This window comes from Pteronotus mesoamericanus, unplaced genomic scaffold, assembly GCF_021234165.1.
Source record: "Pteronotus mesoamericanus isolate MK-2021 breed Mesoamerican mustached bat unplaced genomic scaffold, CSHL_Meso_final contig_20, whole genome shotgun sequence".
NCBI lineage: Eukaryota > Metazoa > Chordata > Mammalia > Chiroptera > Mormoopidae > Pteronotus > Pteronotus mesoamericanus.
In genome coordinates, this window is record NW_026555085.1 from 31,244,237 (window position 1) to 31,268,011 (window position 23,775).

A 23,775-nucleotide genomic window follows, 5' to 3' on the forward strand; every position below is an offset into this window, starting at 1 on the left:
ATCATAATTACTTTCACAATTAAGAGAAAAGAAATGTGATGACAGCTGTTCCCAGATTATCAGATTAGATTTTGTATGCTGATGTTTACTGCAGGCAGAAGGCTGAAGGAGAGAAAAGGTTGTATAGGTTACTTAAAAATATTTCTCAAATTAACATTTAGGTTAAGATACATAAAAACTCACGTTTTTATCTTCTTTCAATAGATTTATAATGTATTTGGAGTAAATCCTGGTAGATAAATTAGGGCATTCCTATTAATCTATTCAATATTTTTAAATTAAATGTACAGATTTTGGCCATTGTGAATGACCACTTGAGGGCGCTGTTCACACAGTAACATAATTTCCTGGCGTTATAAAATAAAAATTACCTGCCCTTCTTTTTAAAAAGGATTTTTTTTAAACTGAAATCTTGAAAACAGCTGGCTGTAATATTGGAGGAGTTTCTTTTTTTCAATGCACGTAGACTCCTACTTGCATTTTACTTTCATTGCCATTTTTACAGGCCAAATGACATAGGATGAAGGCTGTTCGTAACCTGCTGATTTATATATTTTCCACCTATCTCCTGGTTATGTTTGGATTTAATGCTGCCCAAGACTTCTGGTGTTCAACTTTGGTGAAGGGAGTCATTTACGGATCGTATTCTGTAAGTGAAATGTTTCCCAAAAACTTTACAAACTGCACTTGGACGCTGGAAAATCCAGATCCAACCAAATATAGCATTTACCTGAAATTTTCCAAAAAGGACTTTAGCTGCTCTAACTTTTCCCTCCTGGCTTATCAGTTTGATCATTTTTCTCATGAGAAAATAAAGGATCTTTTAAGAAAGAATCATTCTATAATGCAACTCTGCGATTCCAAGAATGCTTTTGTTTTTCTACAATATGATAAAAATTTTATTCAAATTCGTCGGGTATTTCCAACCGACTTTCCAGGATTACAGAAAAAAGGGGAAGAAGACCAGAAATCCTTTTTTGAGTTTTTGGTATTGAACAAGGTGAGCCCAAGCCAGTTTGGTTGCCATGTGTTATGTACTTGGTTGGAGAGCTGCTTAAAATCAGAAAATGGGAGAACAGAAGCATGTGGGATCATGTATACAAAATGCACCTGCCCTCAGCATTTGGGAGAGTGGGGGATTGACGACCAGTCGCTGGTTTTGTTAAATAACGTGGTGTTACCCCTGAATGAGCAGACCGAGGGCTGCCTGACCCAGGAGCTGCAAACCACCCAGGTCTGCAATCTTACCAGGGAGGCCAAGCGACCGCCCAAAGAAGGTAAGTGTCCAGCAGAGAGGGGGAGATGGGGGGAGGGGCATCTGAGGATGGAGTTCAAACGTGCTGTTTCAACACGTGGGCCTAAGTGTTGCACCTTTAACTCTGCCTTTTTTGGGTTAATTTGCTCTGTGATCTTTACTGATAAAGGTCTCTTAGGCTAGTTTCAGAGTTCAGAATTTAAGAGATGGAGCGGTGAGGACGGGATAGTTCTTAGCCACATGCCCCGGAAGTGCGGGCAGAATATTCAGGAGAAAAGATGAAATACGCGGAGCCAGTCTGCGCTGGAGATTGGTGAGAAGGATTAGGCTGCAGCGCTGGGGAAACCTAAACACACACACACACACACCCCCACCTTCACCCACACCATCCCCCCACCTGTGAAATAGATTTGTAGCCATTTCCTTGAGGCTTCAGTCCCTTTCACTTCCTCCCTCCTTTCCTTTATCTCACCATCTCACCCCCCTCCCTTTCCAGGTTTGGGGCAGCAGGACTAAAAGGTGACACAAAGTCAGTAGCAAGCCTGTTTGGACCAAATGACTTCCTGGTACCTGTTAAAAGGGTGCCCCCCCGCCCCCACAGGTCCGTGATGTTCAGATGCTTCGCACAGTCAATCCCTCGTGCTCGCTCTTTCGTGGGTCAAAAGAACCCCGCTGGAAGCACCAACTCTGAGGTCTCCAGTTTGTGAAACCACTTGCGGGCAGGGGTAGGACGAAATTAAAACACAAGCTGATCCTGTAAGATCAGACCTGATAACCCTCTGGCATGGTGTTTCGCTCTTCGTGGTCCCCTGTTGATACACACGAGGAGAGGGAGCTGTCTGAGATGAGCTAGATGGAAAAAACAGTGCAACGGAAATGCGGAGGAAGAAGAAAGTGCAGGAGTGATTTATAGCTTTCACCCAGTCCCCAGTGGGGGAGCTACAGAGGATTTAAGATTGTGTATTATGTTTAATAATGCAAGAAAGCTGACATATTTTGAGGAAATTAGTTTCCTGTTTGGATGGTTAATGGCTGTGTGCCATTCGTTTGGGGTCACGGCTGATAAAGATTTGTTCTTGCTCCCCAACCCTGCAAAAAGAGTGTGTGTTGATTTTTTATGCAGGAAATGTTTTCTGATCTCCACAAAGATCTCTGTCTGTGGAAAGGGACAGCCCAGCTCCAGTCCCTCTTTCCTTACCCTCCCCCAACAGAAGTTGTCTTTGTGGCCAATATAAAATTGACACGTTGTTGGAGAATTTTATTTAAGGGTAGCCAAGGCTTTGTAAGGAGGGAGGGAAAGAGAGAAGGGCTTAACTAGCTAAATGCGTTTTCTCTGCTGAAAGCATTTTGGGGGATGGGAATTATGGGAGAGCGGTGGTACAAGGGGAAAAGATGTAATAGAAAATAAATGCAGACGAATGGCAATGAGAGAGGGGTGAAAAACCTTTAAGATTTTTGCAGGTCAGTGTTTCACTAACATCTGTGACTGAAGAAAACAAAGTGGTTTTAAATTACAGGAGTTCTTTTCTCTAGGAAAAATCCCAGAGAAGCACTTGCAACTGCAGGGATGGTATTTAACACCATTTAAAACTAATTAGTGTCCCCTAGAATAAGAAGCTACAGTACACACAGAAAATGTGATGTTACAAGCTGGCTAATAAGACAACACCAGAAACTAGTTTTTGTTTGTTTTATAAAATTTAGAAAATCTGTTTCTTCAGTGACTAAAATTCTACCATCAAATTAACTGCTGATGACAGTGGAATTTGAATCTACCCTCACAGCCCTTTTTTCGTGAATGGCAGCAAGTGACAGAAACAAAGTTGTTGTATGCACATTAACCATAATTTTCAGAGATTTTGCTCCTCATGATCATGAAATGTGGGTTAAGAGAGTGCTGGAATTTATAGAAGTTGGACTAGATATCCATTTGTTTTGTAAATGACTATGGATGAGTGATTTTAGATATTAGATGTAAAAATCATGTGGGAGAATGTGTGTATCTTTTGGCTAACTAGCTGGCAAAATTAGAAAGGAGTTGACAAATAAATGATTATATTAAAATCGTTAGCATGTTAATAGAATTGAGCTAGGATTAAGTTCATCCAATAGGGGAAGGATATATGCTGTATCAGTAAAATTGCACAGCTTATATTTCTAAATTTGTGCTTTTTAATTGTTATCCTGTGTCAGAAAGCTAAGGATAAGTAACTTCTGATGACATAATTGTAGTTGCTGCGTTTGTAATTCTTAAGAAACATAACAGCACTCCTTACCTCATTCAAAGAAGACCTTTTTGGCTCTGCTGCATCGTAGAAAAGAAGTGTGAAGATCTTCATATTCTTAATTTAGTCAAGTTTATATAAAGTATATTAATTATATATTAAAGTATATTAAAGTATATATATAAAGTAAATCATAAATATTGGATATAAATGATATATAAACTCTTATGAAAGAATTATTTAATACCACTTCAAATAGACTACTACATAATGATATTTACATGGCTTGAGGTTAATAATTACATATAATTGTGCTACTCATATCTAATATCATTGCAAAATTTCCGTACTTTTTATGGTAACATGTAAACCCAGCTTTTAAAATGAGGTTTAAAAAGTCAATTTATATTTTATATTATTTTATGATTCCTATTTTCTGTGGAAAAATAGTCAAAGTATTCTGTATGATATCAAGGGAATAAGCACAAGGTTATTCTCTGCAATTTATGACTCCCATTTTGTTGACTGGATTAAGTACTGACTCAAAGAATTAAATAGAAATATTTTCCACATTTGTTACATCATAGAAATGGCACAAATTTGAAGGGAGAGCCTTACACTTAGAAGACCCAATTCCAGATTGTTCTGTGTGATGCTGATGGTGATGGCAAGGGTATACCAAATGCTGAATATTTTGAAAGTATCTGTTGGAATTACAAAATTACATTTAGTTTGTATTGGAGGAAATGTAGGCTCCCAGAAATGGGATGTTAATTTTGAAACAGTATTTCTAGTACAATGTTAGTTAGTAATACATTCATGCACTGAAGAATTTCATAGCCAGAAAACAACAAGAAGAAAACTATCAGTGTTTATGGTGACAATACCGACAATTACAAATGTTATCTGGAATATGTTATAAATGTAAATTATTGGACTGATGCTTCATTAAAGTGTTTTGGTACATTTAAATATCTTCTTAAGACCACATTTATATAGTTGAGAGTAAGTTGTATGTGATTATAGAAATTTAGTTGTCATTCCCCAGTTTTTTTGTGTGAAATTTTGAAAATCAAGTACATCAGCAAAATGAAGCTTTTTAAAAATAATACTTATTCCAGGCAGTTATTTGAAAAAATATATATTTATTTATTTTTATATATATATATGTATATATGTATATACACACACACACACACATAAATATATATAAAATGTGTAACTTTTTTTAGTAAAGGAAACTTAATGCTGCTTTTCTGCTTTTCAGATATAAGTTTGGGGATAGACTGGCATTTATTCACAAGGCCTTTACTATGTTTCCTAGGACTCTTTTACCAAAGAGAACTATGGACTATATAGCTAAAATATTAAAGGTGATATAAGATCTAATGTCTTACTACTTCCCTTAAAATAAATAATTACAACAGTTTTGGCAGAAAAGTTCTACACCAGGGTATTTAAATCACATAATAAGTCTTAATGGAACCTTTGTTTCCTACTTACATCAATGGTGCTACTTATGTGAATGGAAATTGGGATCCCTGTATAGATTCCAGAAAATCTGAATACACACACACTCATTTGTTTTTTCCACTCTGCTTCTGCTAATCCTTGGTATTCTACCATCCAAGGGAAGTCTTACTGTGTACCTGTGTAACTAGCCTATGTGTGTGTATGTTTGCAGTATCAGGCACATGTTTGTCATCTTGAGCAATTTTTATCTCTATCATGTTAAGTGTTCCCATTTCTTTCTACCTCTGCTCTTTTTGCCCTCATTACTGTTGCAGCGACTTCTCTGTCTTCCTCTTTACACTCATTTGACCTTCCTTCCTTCCTAAATCACTGCCATGACCCCACACTCTTTACCAGAATGTGGAACATTATACAGAGCCTATTGTTCCTTGAAGAAGCAGAGCCTGGTAGTTTGCCCTGCCCCTTGGCTGGATCCCACAGTCCTTTGCATATACTGTAGTTTTGTGGTAGCATTTATCATATTGCACTATATTTTTCATTTATATTTCCGTTTCCTTCTACTAACTTGGGAGTTCTTAAAGTGTAAAGACTGGGTCTTGAAATTGTCTGGGACAGTCTCAGCAGAGCTTTATTAAATATTGGGTGAAATTAATATTAAATGAACAAAACAGAGATCTTAGTAGGAAAGATACCAATAAATTGATTACAATCAAAAGAATAAAAATCCATCATTTTGGGAAAGCAGCCACCTTTTACTTATTTTATGTGAAGATGGCTACCATTTGTCTCATTTCCAATTCCATTAATGTATTATTTATATCATCTCATTTATTACTTGTTTATTATTATTTAGTAATATTTAAAAAGAATGGGAAGAATGGAGATATTAAGAAATGACCTTAATTTCATATATGTTTATTTTAAGAGATAAACAATAAATATAATTTTGTATATGTGGTTATCTACAAAAAACATGGTGAGAAAATTTGCCAACTTCTATTTGTTTAACAGTCTTCATTTCTGTCTACATTTCTTCCTTTTGGCTCTGGCATTGCTTACATAGTAATATGACATTCCTTAAATCTTCTCTTTCACAGTTTGAGGTCAAACATATAAAATTCTTTCCAAGAAAGAAGAAGAGAGTATATGCATGTCATGTTCAGTGCTCCTGTTATTCACTCATGGTTAAGATCTATAAATATAGTTATAGAGAATGTTACCAAAATTGTAGGCCTGGTCAAGTACTATCATAATTTTTACTTTTGCCACTTCAGAATTTTGTCAGTTTAGGAAGCAGCTCATATGTATTATTTAATGAAGCAAAACTCTATTACATGGCAACATATTTTTGTAGACAGTACATTAAAACAGTAACATGAAAATTTGTGTGAATGTGTACCATGATGCACTCATGTGTCAATATGTTTCAGTGGGTTTTTATCATAGCTATAGATAAATGTACCGCAGGTTAGTTTCTTCCAAAACGGAGATGGAGATTTTACTTCATTTGAATCTAGATTCATGCATTCCTTTATTTACTTCATTTAATAATAGAAGCAATTTTATTGTTAATTGAACACTTTTATAAAATATAGTATTCATTAAAAAAAGTCTGGTATATATTACTTATAATAATCATCTGGCCCTTGGATCTGAAATCAATGTTCATTCATAAAGAAACTTCATTTTCAAAATGTCCTGTGCTGTGTTTTAAGATCCTAACCAGAGAGAGCTGGGTTTGATTCTTCTCTTCCACATCATAGCTGTGTTATTCTGTATTATTACTTTTCCCTACTAAGACTAGGTTGGTCATGCTTTTTTCTTTTTTCTTAGGGTACAGGAAAACAGGAGATGACATCACGTATTTAAAAAAATACAATTAATGGCTTGGAAGACCTTAGTTCCTGTCAGCCCTCTGGAAATGTTTTCCCAATTCAATTAAATAATAAAAGTCAGAGAGGTATTCAGTTTTTCTAAGTGTTTCACTTCATTGAAATGAAAACTCTGTTTCGGTGTAAGATATACTTGGGTCCCTAAAGTGACTCAGTCACCCCATAGTATCTTCACAAGTGACTGAGCTTGACTCATCATCGGTCTGCTGCGGCAGAGTGTTGTATTAAATGAGACTGCACATGTAAAACAGTCCAAGTTATATTAGGTCCTCAATTCAGTTTTTGAAACCTCATTTTTATCTTCTGGCAATAAATAATAGAGAATTAATAATAAGTAATGAAGTAGATTGTCATTTAATTATTTGAACTTGTTTAGGAAATTTAGGGGCATTTAATAAAGGATATTAAGCATTTGAATGTATATCTACCTTGTATTAAATAAAGAAAACATAGCATCTCAGTACATGTGTGTTGATGGAGGCATGACTAATACATCAAACAGATCAGGCTAGTGGTGGGTGAGTCATCCTAGGCCTGGGAAGTTGTCCTTTGAATATCATTGCTTAGAGCTTGCAAAGCCTTTTAAATTAAACAGTTTCCAAGTATTTCACTCTTTGCTGAATTATACAAAATTAAGTCATGTTCTACTATCTGTTTTGAAAAGGAATTTTCTTGAAATGCTAGTCTATATTAAAACATTTGAAAAAAACAGGACTTTTTTGGGATTTTTTTTCACTGACTTGTGGTAAGTTATTACGTACTAGCAAGTCCTCATATTCCCCAAAAGTCTTACGTAACTCAGATAATGAAAAGGAAAAATTTTTGTTAGTCCTCATTTGAAGACTCTGATATTTTCTTAAAACAAAATTTACAAAATGCCATCTAGAAAAATTCATAAAATGCCAAATGTTGTATGTTCAGTTATCTTTAAGTGGTCATTTAGGGATTTTGTTCACGTGCAAAGAATGACCTAGCTACATGTCTGTTAAAGTAATATATTTCTTCTAGTTTTCACAGAAGGTGCAATAAGTAACAAATACATACTCAATACATTAACATGAAGCTGTTTCTCTTAAATTTAATTGAGTGAACAAGAGTCTTTTTAAAAATCCGACACGTTTGCTGATGTACATTTTTCCCAAAACCAGCCCCTTATCACACATTCATTATGCTTGGAACATGCTATAAAATATGAAGATGAAATGGTTACTCTTTGGTTTCTACAATTTTAAAGGAAATAATTTACCTTCCAGTTTAATTATGTATATTATGTTCTCAAATTATTTACTCTAACAAGTATTTTTGGGATTGGGAGTTATTTGGAAAAAAATAGAGCAAATGTTTGGATGGAAAACTGAGAGATCCAAATAACAATATTTAGAATATAATTTAAATGCTGTTAGCCGTAACAAAAAGCATTGAGATAGTTGTGGAGTCAGCCGGAGGACACTACCTTGGTAAAATGACTTTTTAGCAATAAATATGGTAAGGTGTTAGAAATGTCCTAGAAATTATTTGCTCTCAGAATGTAATACCCAGTATAATACTGACCCAGTATAATATTCATACTGTGAGTATTCATACAGTATTGTTTTATGACATTTCTACTAGTGTTCCTTCCCTTTAAGATAATTTAAAAAAATTGATACTTAAATAATTTCTATACTCGCATATCTAAGTAATAACAGTTATCCAATAAAAATTTTAAAGAAAATTTTCTAGATCTACATATCATTCCTAATAAAAGAAGTAAAGCATTTTAATAAAAATTTTATAAATTAAATAATCTAATAAAACCTAACATTGAGTAAGTTTTTCTAGTTTACAAAGCTCTGTTGCCCATATTGTTGTATTTGGGTAATAACTGAGATTTATAGTAGTTGCTCCATTGAAATGTACCAATTATATAGACGTCCCTAAAGACAATCATTGTTTTTCTTTTTCTAACAATTTTAATGCCAATTGATTCAAATGGAAAACTGAAAATTTTTAGAGTCCTTTTTTTTTAACTGTCTCTGGAGCACTTGAATCTGAACCACAATTTGTTATATTTATAAGGGACTTTAGGCATTATCTAGTCTAAATCTTACCTCATTAATGGAATTCCAATCTGTAAACAAATGGTGAGACCATCATTTCAGCTAAACATTAGCCTTGGAATTTATATTTAATACCATCTCTATAATGTAAAAGAGATCCAGTCATTTAGGTCTAATATTTGATAGATCCATAGTCATTAAAAAAAAATTACAAGGTATCCAGCCAGGACAATAATCAGTGTATACTTTCCTGTACTGCTTAGTAACAGACTAACCTCTATGAATTAGAGCTTTCATTCATTGGATGTTTGTTCTGTTTGGTATGTTATTTAAACAAATGTGATGTAGGTCTCAGAAATTATTGATTTTCAGCCTAAATTCATTAAATTTAAAGAGCAATGCACTTAAGTTCAGAGTCTGTCTAGATTTACTAAGATCTATCTTGGATTTTCATTTCATTATCAGTTTTTAGTGAAATGTGTGTTTTGGAGAAATAACGTGCCTTACATTTTTTCAGTTATCTTATGGTACATTGAGAAATACTGTTGAGGGTGGGAGAAGAGTGAAGTCAGAGGAGATACATGGTAATGGAAAAAAATAAAATAAAAGAACGTCACAACTGCTGTCCCTGGCTACTAATAATAATTGTAATATGGGAAAGAGGGCAACTTAGGAAGACAAAAATCTGTTTATATAATATTTCCACATGAATCTGGCAGATTTGGGGCTCTGACAGCCATTCTCTCCTCTCACTCCTTTTGGCCTGAGGGAAGTAATGGATGCCCAATGTTACTAAACCCAAGTACTGTCTACTCTCTTCTCAAATTACCTCAGCTGGGACCCTAATACAAAGGATGTGTGGTTTTCATGGTGGGTGATTCCTGATTACTTACGAAAAGGTCCAAAATCAACATTTTAAGTTTTCATCCTTTCTTTTAATGTACTGAAAGGTCCTGTATGATTATTACCCTCTTTGTTGATTGGTATATAGACCAGCCCAAGTAAGCAGATAAATAATAATAATAATTTAAAGAATTGATTTAAAGGAAATTAAAATCAGTTGACCATTTATTTAAGCTCAGTTGAAACGGCATCATTTTTACACTTAATCTAAACTCGGTATGTGTTCTTCTTCATAACATCATTAGGTTACGGGTTTCTAAGTGTTTTTCCATATTTACATATTGATTTATTGATTGATTAGATTGTTTTTAAGTTATGTAATATCTATACATTCATATATATCATAAATACATTTTTCCAATGTTCATGTGACCCTGGAACATTTGATCTGGCCTGGACCAAGAAAGTTTTATGAGTTGATAACTAAAATCAAATAAATTAAGGTTCCCATATAAAATGTAAAAACATATTAACATATTATAATTTAGTTCTAATTTTATATCATAATAATGAAAATGTAAAATGAAAATCAAATTTCAGTTGCTAAAGTTTTATTTTGCATAATTATTTCATTGTCCCTTTTAAAGCAAACCAAACACACACACACACACACACACACACACACACACACACAGCTTTTCTTTCTTTTTTATTTCATTCTAAGAAAGAAATTGAGGCAGTCAAGTTTGACCTTACAATTTTATAAAGAAAATTACATGTTTTTTTCTTTTCTGTGTGTTAGTATATTTCACATCAAAGGATCCTGAGAGAAGAAAGAAGTAAGTTCCAGAAAAAAAAAAAGTTAAACTTTCTTTTTCCTAAACTTCTATTGATGCAGAGCTTTATGATTTTTCTGAATAGGCAATATATAAATATTTATTATATAATAGATGCTTTTGGAAATATTTCTTCCATTGGCTACTCATAATAATTGTAATGTGGAAAAGAGGGCACCTTTGGAAGACAAAATTGTCTATATAATTTTTCCACATAAATCTGGCAAACTGTCAAGGATCTGCTTCCACACTGTAGATTGAGAAATTTTTGTTTACTTTGGCTTCCCGGAGAGGTCAGCTTCTTTTCACAGATTTGTCAGCCTGTGGTCAGCTCTCTTCGGCTGGCCTTGGTTTTATAATTTAGCGGTCAAACAATGTCTATTTTTTAAGTGGTGTCTGAGAAATTACCCAAGTACAATGGCCTTTTTTATTCTTCAATAGGTGTTGCTTTCAAACATGAAGTAAATGCTGTAGAGCTCCAATGTTCCATCTGCTCAGCATAGAATATTTTAAGACCTTAGCTTGTAATATAAAAATCTATTCTCTTTAAAATGTATGGTTTTCTACGGTTTAGTGGTTTCCCTGGAATTTTCTGATAACCATGTTTTGGTATTCAATTGATTATGCAGCGTATGAATGAGTTTTACCTGAAATAATAAATATTACATGTGCTTGCTTCTGGACTCTGCCTCCTGAAACCACAGAAACCACAGAAATACAAGGGGAGTTTGGAAGCACAACAGAAGTTGATCCACTAAGTAGTAAGAACTGATCAAGGTGAAAGGTATCAGTTCATGTAGGTTGTGAATTAAAACAACTATTTTTGTCCCCTTAGCAGTGGAAACACTTTTTTCTAATAGATGTCAATGTATGAAAAAGATGTTAGAAATAGAGCTGCTATGGTTGTAGTGGTGGGAGGCCTAGAGTCCCACCTAATCATTTTTCCTTTCTTCCTATGTTCATTCCAGAGGTAACTCTGCTTGAAAAACCATTGCAGAGCTATAAATATCCAAGCCCCCATGTGGAGCCACATATGATAAATTAATGTTAGACACTTTCTTCCACTGAGAAATGAATGTTTGTACGATCACCTACAATGTTTAAGAACTATTGTATTGGTTTTACTACAGTTTACTTAGAACAAAATTTATAATTTGTCTAGGATCCTAGGGTCCACATACAGCTATGCTTAATTTTTCCCCATAACCTCTTCCTCCCTATCCAACACAAGACATGCCACGCCTAGCACCCACCCTGGATGCAAGTCCTCAGCCTGTGCTGTCATGCCTCCTAGGCATATTTGATGCTTCTGGGCAGTGTCCTACCAGCATTCTGTCACTTTTCTATCTTGTCTCATCCAATCTGATAGGCATTTGCTATCTCCCTCCAGGCAGTATCTCTGCCTGTCTTTGCAGAGACCTCAGTGTAATGAAGCCATGCTGTGTTTAGAACAGAGATGGGACTCCCACCCCTTCTCTCCCTGTCACGCTTGTGGAGTAAGAGACCTGCTAATAAGCCATCTCTAGTGTCTTTCACATAGACACTTCCTTCAGAGTCCCTCTGGAGTCAGGCAGTCCTGTGGCTCCCTGTGTGGCCTCTGGATGAGGGTCAACCGTTTTCCAACTTCCTCTCCAGTCACCTGGATTCCAAACCTCTGCCACTCTAGTTCCTTACCCTCCTGCAAATTTTGCTTATTCCATTCATACCTCTTGCTCACATACTAGTTTACCTAGATAAATATGAATACAATTGTGGAATTTTTTTAGATTTTTAATTTGATGAATATTCAGAAGCTCTAAATGTAAATCTTTATAAATAACATTTGGATGGTATTCATTCTGTCTTTTCCCTTTATTGTTTTGTCAATCCCCAAATAGTTCAGTTGCAAACTGTCAAAGCAATTGGAATAAACTAAAGTTATCAGGGTAATGAAAATTATTTTGAACTCTTTTGATTGTTTACACATAATGGATATTCACTACTGAAGATAGCTTATTAAAACAACAAAAAGTATTAGCATTGACATTCCATAGGTGTAAGTGGATAATGGGTGGTGGTAATGTTCTCCTCCAAATAGTTGCACCCTTCTACCATTCTGGGCACATGAGAATTGTGTTCCTAGACCACTTGTAGTTGGGTAGAGTCCTGTGACTGTCTCTAGCAAGGAATAGTGAGCAAAAGCAACATTCCTCACTCCTGAGCTGGATCATTTCATTGCTCAAGTAAGACCATGATTGCTCTTCCTTTGGCATGGAGACCTGTATTTAGGCAGAAGGGATTTCTCTGTCAGCCCGAGTCCTTGAATAACTAAAATTTGGAGGGTTCTCTGCCCCACATTCTTGCTGATCTCTGATGATCCTGAATGGTGAGCAAGGAAGGACTTTTTCTGTTTTGGGACATCCTAGCTTCTTTTAAGTGATACAATATCTAAGTGGGGAAGATTAGGGGAGTAGTTGTGTTGACGGATGGTGCTGAAAGATGATTAGACACGTTGACTTTTTCCCCATAATGACTAAATTTCCCCAAATGACTAAAGTCATTTGACTTTAATGGCGTGCTAGCCATTTTGATATGCTGTGTTGGAGGAAAAGCTCATTGGCATGGTCCACAGTGTACCTTGGGGCACTTGAATTTATTACAAGCAATGCTCTGAAACTCAGTTTTTTAGCCTAATTAAAATTAGTTAATACTAAACTAACTACCATATTGTATATCTATATTACAAGAGACCATTCTTTCAACATTTATTCAAAAAGTTACCTAAGTTTTTCAATATTTTCAAAGCTACGCACATTAGAAAGGGTTTGTGGTCTTTTGTGGAGCCATGACTATCATAGGACTAAGTAAAAAATTTTCATTTTTGCGTGTCAATTCTTGCTGAAAGGTACAAACTTATCTTACTCTGTCCTTTCTCCTTTCTTTCCTTCCTTCCCTCTCTCCCTCTTTTGTTAGTTTTTTTTTTTCCAGGTATATAGGCTCTGACTTACATGTGTTGATCTACAGTTTCAATGTTGCAATAATTTACACAGAAACTGTTATCATTAGATGTGTAGGTGGTCTTTTTTTTGTAAACAAATATTTCTGTGGTAGCTCATGGGGAGTTTGTAATCACTTAGTAAGCACTGCTTCATTAATCTTAACAATTTTCTTGTGAGGTTAATTATGCAGTAACAATTAACCTCCCCTTTGAGTAGGTGGGCTTTTGTCACATTGAGAAGTATTCTTACCTCCCATGAGAGGAGGGAGGGGAAGAGTAGGCTGCTGTGAAGTTTAAACAAGCATCTGTGAGTTACTTAGTGGGAGTGAAGAGTTCTTCCCAACATTGTGGTGCATTGGCAAGTTTTGCTCTGCTGGGCTGAACCTTCCATTATTTTCCTGGCTTTCCTGTTCTCAAGAAGTCTGGATTATGATAAGCTCATTAATTATAAGAGAGACACTCCAGAATTCAAAGAGGGCTACAGAGGCCATTGAGCAACTGAGAAATTAAAACAGAAGTGAAAACACTTACTGAGTTTTGTGTTCTGAAGAAAAATCATGGATAGAGTCGCTTGTCAGTTCACTGCCCACGTTTTCATATCTGATATGTAAGATAGACACATACAATCATTTATATGTGAACTTGTGGCATTAAATACTTACAGGTATTACATGCATATTTAATTTGAAAAGATAAACACTTTAAAATAGTTTGGGAATATATTCCTATTGAACTACATTTGCTAAACATAAATTTAACTGGAGTTACTTAAGAGAAGATCATAAGAATGGCAAAGAATAAAATACTTTTTTTGTGGTGGAAGCTGTAAATTTTAAGTTTCATTGTTTGAAAATTTAATTGGAGTCTTTTTTAATAAATATATTCAAATCAATATTCTATGGCTCATCTTAGAGATCAGAAATTAAAAATGTCCTTAGGGTTTAAGAGTAAATCGTTGCCAAACAGGTTTAAAAAAGTTGAAAACAAATGCAATTTTCAAAAGTGAACAATTTATTTCTGAAAAAAACATATATTGTGTTATAATACCTTAATAGTCTTTTATATTTTCCTTAGTCATTGATTGTTTTCCTCCTTTGGAACTTTGCCACTTAATAGATCCCACACTTCCCACAGCTGTAGATTCAGGTTCAGATTTTAGTAGTTACGAGTCAGGCTCCCAGGATTTAAATCCAGTTTTCCCCATTTCAAACTCTGTTGCCCTGAGGATATCACATACCTCTCTAAACCTCAGTTTCTTTTTTTGTGAAGCAGTGATTATTTTAGGGATGCAAATTAGAGATTGAATGAGTAATGTAAAATAATTAACCTGATCCTAGACTGTGTAGTAGAAGCTCAATAAATGTTAACTTTCATTAATTGGATGGATGATTCTGGAAACATTTACTGCATTAGATTTCTTTAATACAGCAAATAAAATTTTGATTCATAATAAAAAGTAATCTATTTAATTGACCTTAGAGAAATTGAAATGCATGCTAGATTGTTTAGTTAGAGAAATGCACTGTATTTTTAATTCTTTATTCCCTGTGACTACTCACGTTCCTGAGGAAAACGGAGTTAAGCTGCCATATCTGTTCTCCTTTAGTCCTCATTTAAAAAATGAACCATGCTGTTTCAACGTCATTTTTTCTTTAAAACGCACTAGTCAGTAGTATTCACAGCTCATTCAGCAAAGGGTAATTGCCCAAAATGATTTTCTCCTGTAAGAGTGGATCCAGTGTAATCAGAAAGCAGCGTCCATTATGGTTTGTCCACCAAAGCAACTTCATCTTGGTTACGTTCCTGAAAATATTTGTGTCCCTTTAGTCTAGTCCTTTCTCCATAATATTATGGTTTAAATGCATTCACATTTCATTGGTTAAGTCAAATTAGAATCTGTACTCAGATTTCTGTGGAAGGATTAGTGGGCATGTAAAAGGAAAACAGACTATCATTTACATCTCGGTCTACCCCTGAACCCCTTTTTTCTCCTGAGCAGAAACATTTCTTAGAAAAATATCCTGCTTGCTGTCTGTGTTTTAACATTTGTTCTAAGGCTTAATGTAAGAAAATATCTCTAAAATATGAATCCATATTATATTTTTCAAAAGATTATACTTCTTTTACTTTCCATGTTACAAAACTTTTACTTTTGCCATTACAAAAAAGGGAATTAGCAATGTGACGTTAAATTTTTAACTCTGGAGTCCTTTGTATTTGGATTAGAAGCCTGAACAAGTGCTTTCTGGATAAGATTTGCCATTACTGTTTGAGTAACTTCAGACAAGTCACATCATCTCTCAGTTGCTCTTCAGGTTGCTCAGTTATAAAACTGAAAATGGTCAACTGAAACTCCCAGAATTGTGTGGAAGTTAGACTGTGCTGTACGGGTATGAAAGCTATTTAGGAAATGGAAAGTGTCATCCAAAAATGTTGTTGTTATCGTCAACATTATTGTGTAAATGTGATTAAGAGTTATTAGTTTAGTTCATTGGTATGAGTGTAGGTGAAAAATAGTCCTGTCTTACGATGACGATGTCACAAGTTGGGTGGATTTTGGACTTGACATTTTAAGGTAAGACTCTAATCTCTGTTCTTGGGTAGACACTATTCCCTTGGTTTTCCTTTTTATTTCCTCTATCATTGGAAGCAGTAACAGCTTGGGCCTTCACATCAAACCTTTCAGTTTGAATCCCAGCTCTGTCGTTCACTAGCTTTGTGACCTTCGGCAGTTTGCTTGGTGTTTGTGAACCACATTTTCTGCGTCTGTAAAATAGAGATCATCTTTATGCCATTTCTTTTTTTTTAAATATAATTTGTATGCAAAACGATTTTAAGATTAAATCACAAATAATGTGAAAATGGTTAATTCTCTTAAGGTTAAAGGAAATGGAAAACCGTAAGTTTTAGGCCCACAGTAAGTTAAAGTTTAACTTCAATTGTAGCCAGTTCTAGCTTTCCTCCTCCATAGATGAATTTCACTTCATCATCAGCTTCCTCCTTTTATGTCAGTCAGGTAAATGACTTGATGATAAACATATCCTTTCTTTCCTTTTGTTTCTTGAGAAATCTAAGAGTTAATATTTGAGAAGAAGTAAAGATGAAGAGGAATACTTGCTGAAAATTTGTCCCAAGTGCATAAAAAAAATCCAGAACTGGGAGTAATTGTAATTTTATAGAACTTTTTATTTTCTCCATGGAGCAAAGCTACATATAAATAAACAAGGGTCTCTGTGCACACCAAGTAATTAATCTTTAAGGAGTATAAATCAGGTAAATTTTGCATTACGGTAAATTTTGAAACAGTCTAAGATAGGAATATGCGGATAGAGCTTTGCAATTCCCAGAGTGTTTTTGTATCAGTCCTGAAAAGATCACAGATTGGAATCTGTCCTCCTCAGGTCTTACATGGGAACACTGCTGAGGCCGGATGTGACCTAGCGGATCACGGATCAAATTTAGTAGATAAACAAAATACCTGCTGGTTACTTTCTATTTAAAATAAATCAACTTGTAAAGAGTTTTGGCAAACCTGATACTTGGTAAACACTTCTTAAAGACACTCAGTTTTGTGCTTTCGCACAGTTTAGCAAAATTAATAGATGGAACTATATTCAGATTTTTAAAAACAAATCTTGCTTCATTCAGATTTTATCAGCTTTAATACATATTTTGACTTACTGGCATTGTGCACTTTAAGCCCTACAGTCAGCAGTTTTCCTGTTAAGCTGACATCAGTGAAGAATGGCCACTTTAGAAATCCATCAGTAGAAATTGACCACGTATAGTGGATATTTTGAAGAGAATCCAAATGGAGCAAAATAGATGACCAAGCCTATATTTTTCATTAGTTCTTTGCAGTCTTATTTATTTGTGTACTTATTTGGTAATCACAGTACTTATGAATACCTTACTGTGTGTCAGGTACAGTTTTAGACATTAACTATTTGAATCTCCATGAGCCCCATGAAATAACCATTACTGTTACTTCCAATTTCCAGGTGAGGAATCTGAGACACAGGGAGGCTAAAGGGACTTGCCCACTAACACACTGAGAAAAAGAAACACTACCTAACGTGTTTCAGCAATTCAAAAGGTACTTCACTCATGCAATCCTTTGTAACTAAAAAAATATAAAGATTAAAGTTTTATTTTAAATCCCCCAAAGTACATTTCCTTGTATATACGTAGTTTCCGATCTGTTAATGCTCCTTCCAACTCTTAGCCTCTCCCCAAGCTATAGCCTGAGGGTAGATCCTCACTAATAAAGAAACTTTCTTTAACCAAGTCTGTTATTCAAAGAACTCTTCAATCTTCTCTCTCCCAGGGAACTGCCAAAGGATTAAAATGGCAGTATTGATTTTGACATTCTCTGAGACATGCAATGCTCATGAAATTCTTCTTACTCATAAATATATACTTTTTTATTTTGTTATATTTGCAGTTAACTTAAATATTTATATGTAAGTATATTACATTTTAATTTTTTTCTATAGAATATGAATTTGTTAGGTTACAAGAGTATAGATGGTAAAGACTACAGTTTAATTACCTTGAACTTTACTTAGCACCACATTAACACAATGAAATGCTTAATCTTTTCTGTAATTATGATAATAGAAGATCAAAATAAAATTAGAATTACAATGATCTTTTCTTGTATAACTTAATGATGTTAAGTTGGTAAGGTGTCATTTATATCAGACAAAAATAGTTTATAGTTAGATTAACTATCTCTGTTACAGGAAAATACAGAATCCTAGGAAAAAGAAACAGAGGTGAAAAGTTCATTCTCTAGCTCAGGGAATATTTTATTTAATCTTGTCCTTAAATTAATTTTAATAAGTTCTTTTTAATTCTCAACTTTTATTTGACTGGGCACTGAATATGCATTCTGTCCTATTTGAGGAAAAGCATAAACCCTGACCCATTCTGACTAAAAATCATCTATTGTGGAATTTTCTTATTGTGATAGCACTCAAATATTGAAAATCAATCTATGTTAACTTTTCTTTTTGAATGATAGTGATTAAATATTTTGGGAATATGAGTTTCTTGAGATATAATCAAAACTTTTTTTTTTCATAAAAAGAACAGCTATTCCATTTATTCTAAAAAGGGGAATTCAGAGATTTTGTGTAGGTCAATGTGAGCCATAAAACAAAAATAAAAAGATAAGTAAAGAATAATTATCTGAATAGTTCACATATATCGGAACATTTAAGGTTTATTCCATTTTCATTCATTTTATATTTTCTTAAATTTCTTCCACTTTTATGTGAGCTAGACACACATATTCCCCAATAAATATTTAATCTGTTTTTATTGATTTTCATATACATAACAGTTTTATTACAACACAAATATATCATATCCCATTAGCCCCAATACTAATTATTTTTATACTAATCATTTCAAAAGGTAACACATTTAAATTACTCTAGGATTCTTACATCATGCTAATTTTGAAGCAGGACTTTAGGTAGATGATTAAAAATATTCTAGCATTTGCATAATTTAACAGATTAAGAAGAAGTATTTAGAAAAACATTCCAGGGCAATTTACTTGTTTTGAACATCTGGTTAACAGCTGTAGTAATAAAAGTTAACACAGCAGTAACCATCTTTTACACTGATCTCCAATGCACACACAAACAGTAGGAAGGATTAACTATTAATTCCTGTTTTCTTTTGCTATAAGAATTTGCCTAAAAAGGGAAAAGAAGATTTGAGAATTTTTTTAAAAAAGATTTTTAGAGCAAGGGGAAGGGAGGAAGAACGAGAGAGAGAGAAACATTGACTTGAGAGAAAAATATTGAGGTTGCCTCTTGTAGGTGTCCACCAGGGGAACAAACCCACAGCCTAGGCATGTGCTCTGACCAGGAATCAAACCAGTGACCTTTCAGTTTGCAAGACAAATGCCCAACCCACTGAGCCACATGACTCATGACATAAGTCAAGACTAGATTTGAGAGTTTTTGACTGTGGAATGTCATCTGAAATTTATATGCAGAACGTGAATAGCACTGATTAAAATCAGATTTTAACTTCATATATATTGGGAAAAAGCTAACTTTTGACAGTTGATACATATAGTTATGGTAGAATTTCCTTGAAATTTATATGAACACATTTTAAACAATAAAAAAATGTTACAGTAATAGCTAATGTCATATTTAGCAGAATCTTAATGTTGAATTAATAGGTAAGGACTAAGCACACACATTTTAAGATGTTTAATGTGTTTGTTAGATTAAAAATTTTGTACAATATATAAATATCTAAAGTATGTTTTAGTGCTTCAAGTTTTTACTTTTTCAGTTAATCTATTTGTATTTTTCTGTTTTTATTTACTATGTTGATCGATAACTTAGTTTTTACTTTTTCAGTTAATCTATTTGTATTTTTCTGTTTTTATTTACTATGTTGATCGATAACTTAGGGATACTTTCAATTAAAAATGTTAAATGATCTTGCATGTTCAGATCCCAGTGAAAATCAGTTAATTTTTCTAATTTGACTTTTTCTTTTCTTAAAAAATTGTTTTGTCTCTACCAGAGTGAGTGATTATCCTGATTTCTGTGTTGCCCTTTTCCTATATTTTTCCACTATTTTATCACTTAAGTATCTCCAACTTATATATTGTTTAGTTTTAAACCTATGTAAATAAAATCATATTGCATCTATAAAAAAATCTGTTTTCTCTCTTTAAATTTTATTTTTATTTATTTATTTATTTTTAGAGAGAGGAAGGGAGGGAGAAAGAGAGGAGAGAAACATCAATGTGTGGTTGCATCTTGCGTGCCCCCGGCTGTGGACCTGGCCTGCAACCCACGCATGTGCCCTGCCCTGGGAATCGAAAACAGCAACCCTTTGGTTCACAGGCTGGTGCTCAATCCACTGAGGCATGCCAGCCAGGGCTCTAATTTGATTTTTAAAATAATCATTATACTCTCAGTTATTAGAAAACACTGGAAGTTGGTGTAGTGAATTTTCCATTTAAGTTATTCAAAATCATTCAAATTTATTCCCCTCCTTTTTAAAATTATACTCCCACATTTAGTCCATGTTCTCTATTCATGGATCTAACCTTCTGTGGATCAAATCAAAAATATTTGGGAAAAAAAGTTACCCTGTTGTTGATGTGTATTATGTAGCTAGACCCATGTACAAACTTTTTTTTTCTTGTCATTATTCCCTAAATGATGTAGTACAACAACCATTTACATAACATTTACATCGTATCAGGTATTATAAGTAATTTAGAGATGATATGAATTATATGGGAGGACGTGTGTAGGTTACATACAAATACTACACCATTTTATACAAGGGACATGAGCATCTGCAGGTTCTGGCATCTACAGGGGTCCTGGAACCAATTATTCATAAATACTGAGGGATAACCATCTGAGTTTCCAGGTATCCTTAATAGAGTGAAAAAATTAAAGTTAAATTTCTTGTAAAGTAAAATAATGGAATTCTTTTAAAATGTTTCATCTCAATCCTTCAATAGCATAGCAAGATATTTTGTTTTATACTTATATAATAATTCTTGCTTTAAGCTCTTGTCAAGGAATAGGATTGAGTTTTGCCATGTGCTTCTTCTCTTTAGCAAAAAGTTAATTTAGTTTATGTCATGTTACAATGGTTGTAGATGGCATATAAAGAATTTATTGAGATAGGTGAATAACTGGCTGAAAGACAATCATGATTCTTGCTGTTTTCCTCTTCTTAAAGATCATATTGCAAAAATAAAATTATATGACATATGTAATAATTTACAAATATATAATGAAAAGCATATACACAGCATGCCAATGTGATACACTGAATTCACAGATTTTATATACAAAATGTTTTGGAACTTCATTTTCTAGAAGTGTCTCTAGGTATGCTATTACATGAGCTAGTAATGGCAAACTGTATTTATTGCATAGAATATATTCTTGGCCTTGAATCAGAGCCCTGTAATAGAAATAAGGAATATATTTAATATATACCCAAAATGAGAAGTTCACTTAAGATTTTTGCTGTTACTGGGGAGAAGCAAACACTCTTAAGTGGTCAAACAGAGGAGATGAATGTGCCCATGGGCATTAGGATTTAGATTGCACTTTCAAAGATTTGGAAAGAATATAATTTAGGTGAAGGAAACAGCTTTAACAAGATTACTTAAGGGAATGGTTACAGACTATTGAGTGGTATAAAGACTGGTGTAGGACTATGGGTGCACTGTAGACTGAGGTGGGATAGATTAGACAGTTCTTTATTTAGGCCAGGAACCTTGGATTTTAATCTGAAGACTGAAGCACTTTGGAGGGAATTTGATGATGATCATGGTGGGAGGCAGTCAGGCAGTCGTCATGAAAGGAGAGGTTGAACAAGGTTTAATTAGCAGGATTTTGCTCTCTGGGTAGGGATAGAGGGTACCAGATACCTTAGGGGCTTCTGTGAAGGCCCCTGCAGTAATCCAAAGATAATGGGACTAGAACAGTAGCAGTTGAACAGCAGTGATGAAAAGCAGTGGGATCAGTTTGGAATATTTAAAATGACATAAGGGGATACATGTTTTCAATGAAGTACTAGAGGGAAAGGGAAGGCCTGAGTTTTTTATGATTATGGTATAGGCACAAGTTAGGAATTTGCAAAGGGGAGCTGGTTCAAGTTGAGTCAAATATGGTTCAGAAGCGATGAGTTTGAGGTTTTGGCAGGTAATTAAATTGGCAGTATCCTCCAAAAAAGCAAACGTACTTTCATATTATAGTTCTGTCACCTAATAGCATGGGACTTGCCACATAAATAATTAAACAAATCGAAGGAGCTTAGAATAGTTCTTTTCATATAAGGGTGCTTAATAATTTTGGAGGAACATAGTAAATATTTGGAGAAAGTGATCTGAATTAATTTTCAGAAGAATAAATTATTTTGTGTGATTGAAAATGATAATAATCTAAGAGACTTGAGGTGAAGTTCACAAAGTAGTTGAAGATTACTAGGAGTCCTCAAGAGTAGTCAGGAGGTGAAAGGAAAAAACAAGATCCTCAGGCTTAAGAAAATAATATTTGGTGGGGATTTAAAAGGTGTTTTCATAGGACATGCATTTTAGAAATTGTATTCTTTCAAAGCATTGTTAAATTTCATGTTTAAAATAAAAATAGGCCCTGGGCAGGAGGTTCAGTTGGTTGGAGCATCATCCTGTGCACCAAAAGATTGATGGTTCAGGCCTGGTCATGGCACATATCAAGGCTGCAAAACTTGATCCCTATTTGAGGTGCATATGGAAGCCAATTGAATGATACTTTTCTCTCTCAAATAAATAAAAACATCCTTGGATAAGAATTAAAAAATAGTGCTATGCAATGTAAAATCAGCAAGAATAGTCAAAATATAAAACTGTTTCTTCCTTCAGTATTTCTTAAATACTGCTTTTTTGGGGTCATTGAGTTAAAGATCAAGGTTTTGTTTTAGTGTCTCTGTACACAGAACTGGCAAATATGTGTTTTTAAAATGCTGTTGGAATATATAACCCACCCATTATAGTTTATCATATGTAAAATATCATTTTCAATCTTGTTAAATAATTATGTACGTTCATTAATGTTACCATAATGGACATGAAAGTAGTGCATGTTGCTTTTCTTTAGGGACTATTTCACAAGTTAACTATAAAATATTTATTCTAGAACTATTCACTTATAGGGGAAAATGAAAAGAGAAAAAAATCAACACTAGGAAGTTCAAGAATTGGTGTTATTGATATCATGTTAAAGTGTCTCTTTTCTTAGATATGATGTAATCTTCTGTACATTTCATCAGCTTATATCAAGCAATACAAAGCAATAAAAACTAAAATAGAAAAATTTAACAACTTATATTTTCTTTAGTGATTTCATTTTCCTCAAGTTTTATAAACAGATAGGAAGAGAACTAGATATTAAGAAAGAATTTAGATGGCATTTTATAAACAATATGTTTTCATTATATTTTTATGTAGAACTGTAACTACAATTTTCCAAACACTTACCAGTACGTTTTAAAAAGTGGTTGGAGGTAGTTCTTGATTAGGAATCACCTTTTTTTTTTAATTTAAAAAAATGTATGGTTTACTAAAAAACAGCACAGCAATTTATGCATAAACAGAAATCATCTTAGTATTTGAATAAATCTTTATATTTTATGAATTTTAGTGATTATCAATTTAAGATAATAGGATTAAATTATCAAATCAAGTC

General features: G+C 33.9%; 1 protein-coding gene across 2 annotated transcripts in view; it reads left to right on the forward strand.

Annotated features, from left to right (window-relative positions):
• ADGRB3 (adhesion G protein-coupled receptor B3) overlaps positions 1-23,775 on the forward strand; it is a 706,145-nt gene that overhangs the window by 2,292 nt on the left and 680,078 nt on the right. For both annotated transcript variants that reach the window (XM_054569550.1, XM_054569551.1), the window contains exon 2: positions 506-1,277. In XM_054569550.1, the coding sequence (XP_054425525.1) occupies positions 521-1,277 (757 nt within the window). In that variant the 5' untranslated portion in view covers positions 506-520. The remainder of the gene's footprint in view (positions 1-505; positions 1,278-23,775) is intronic.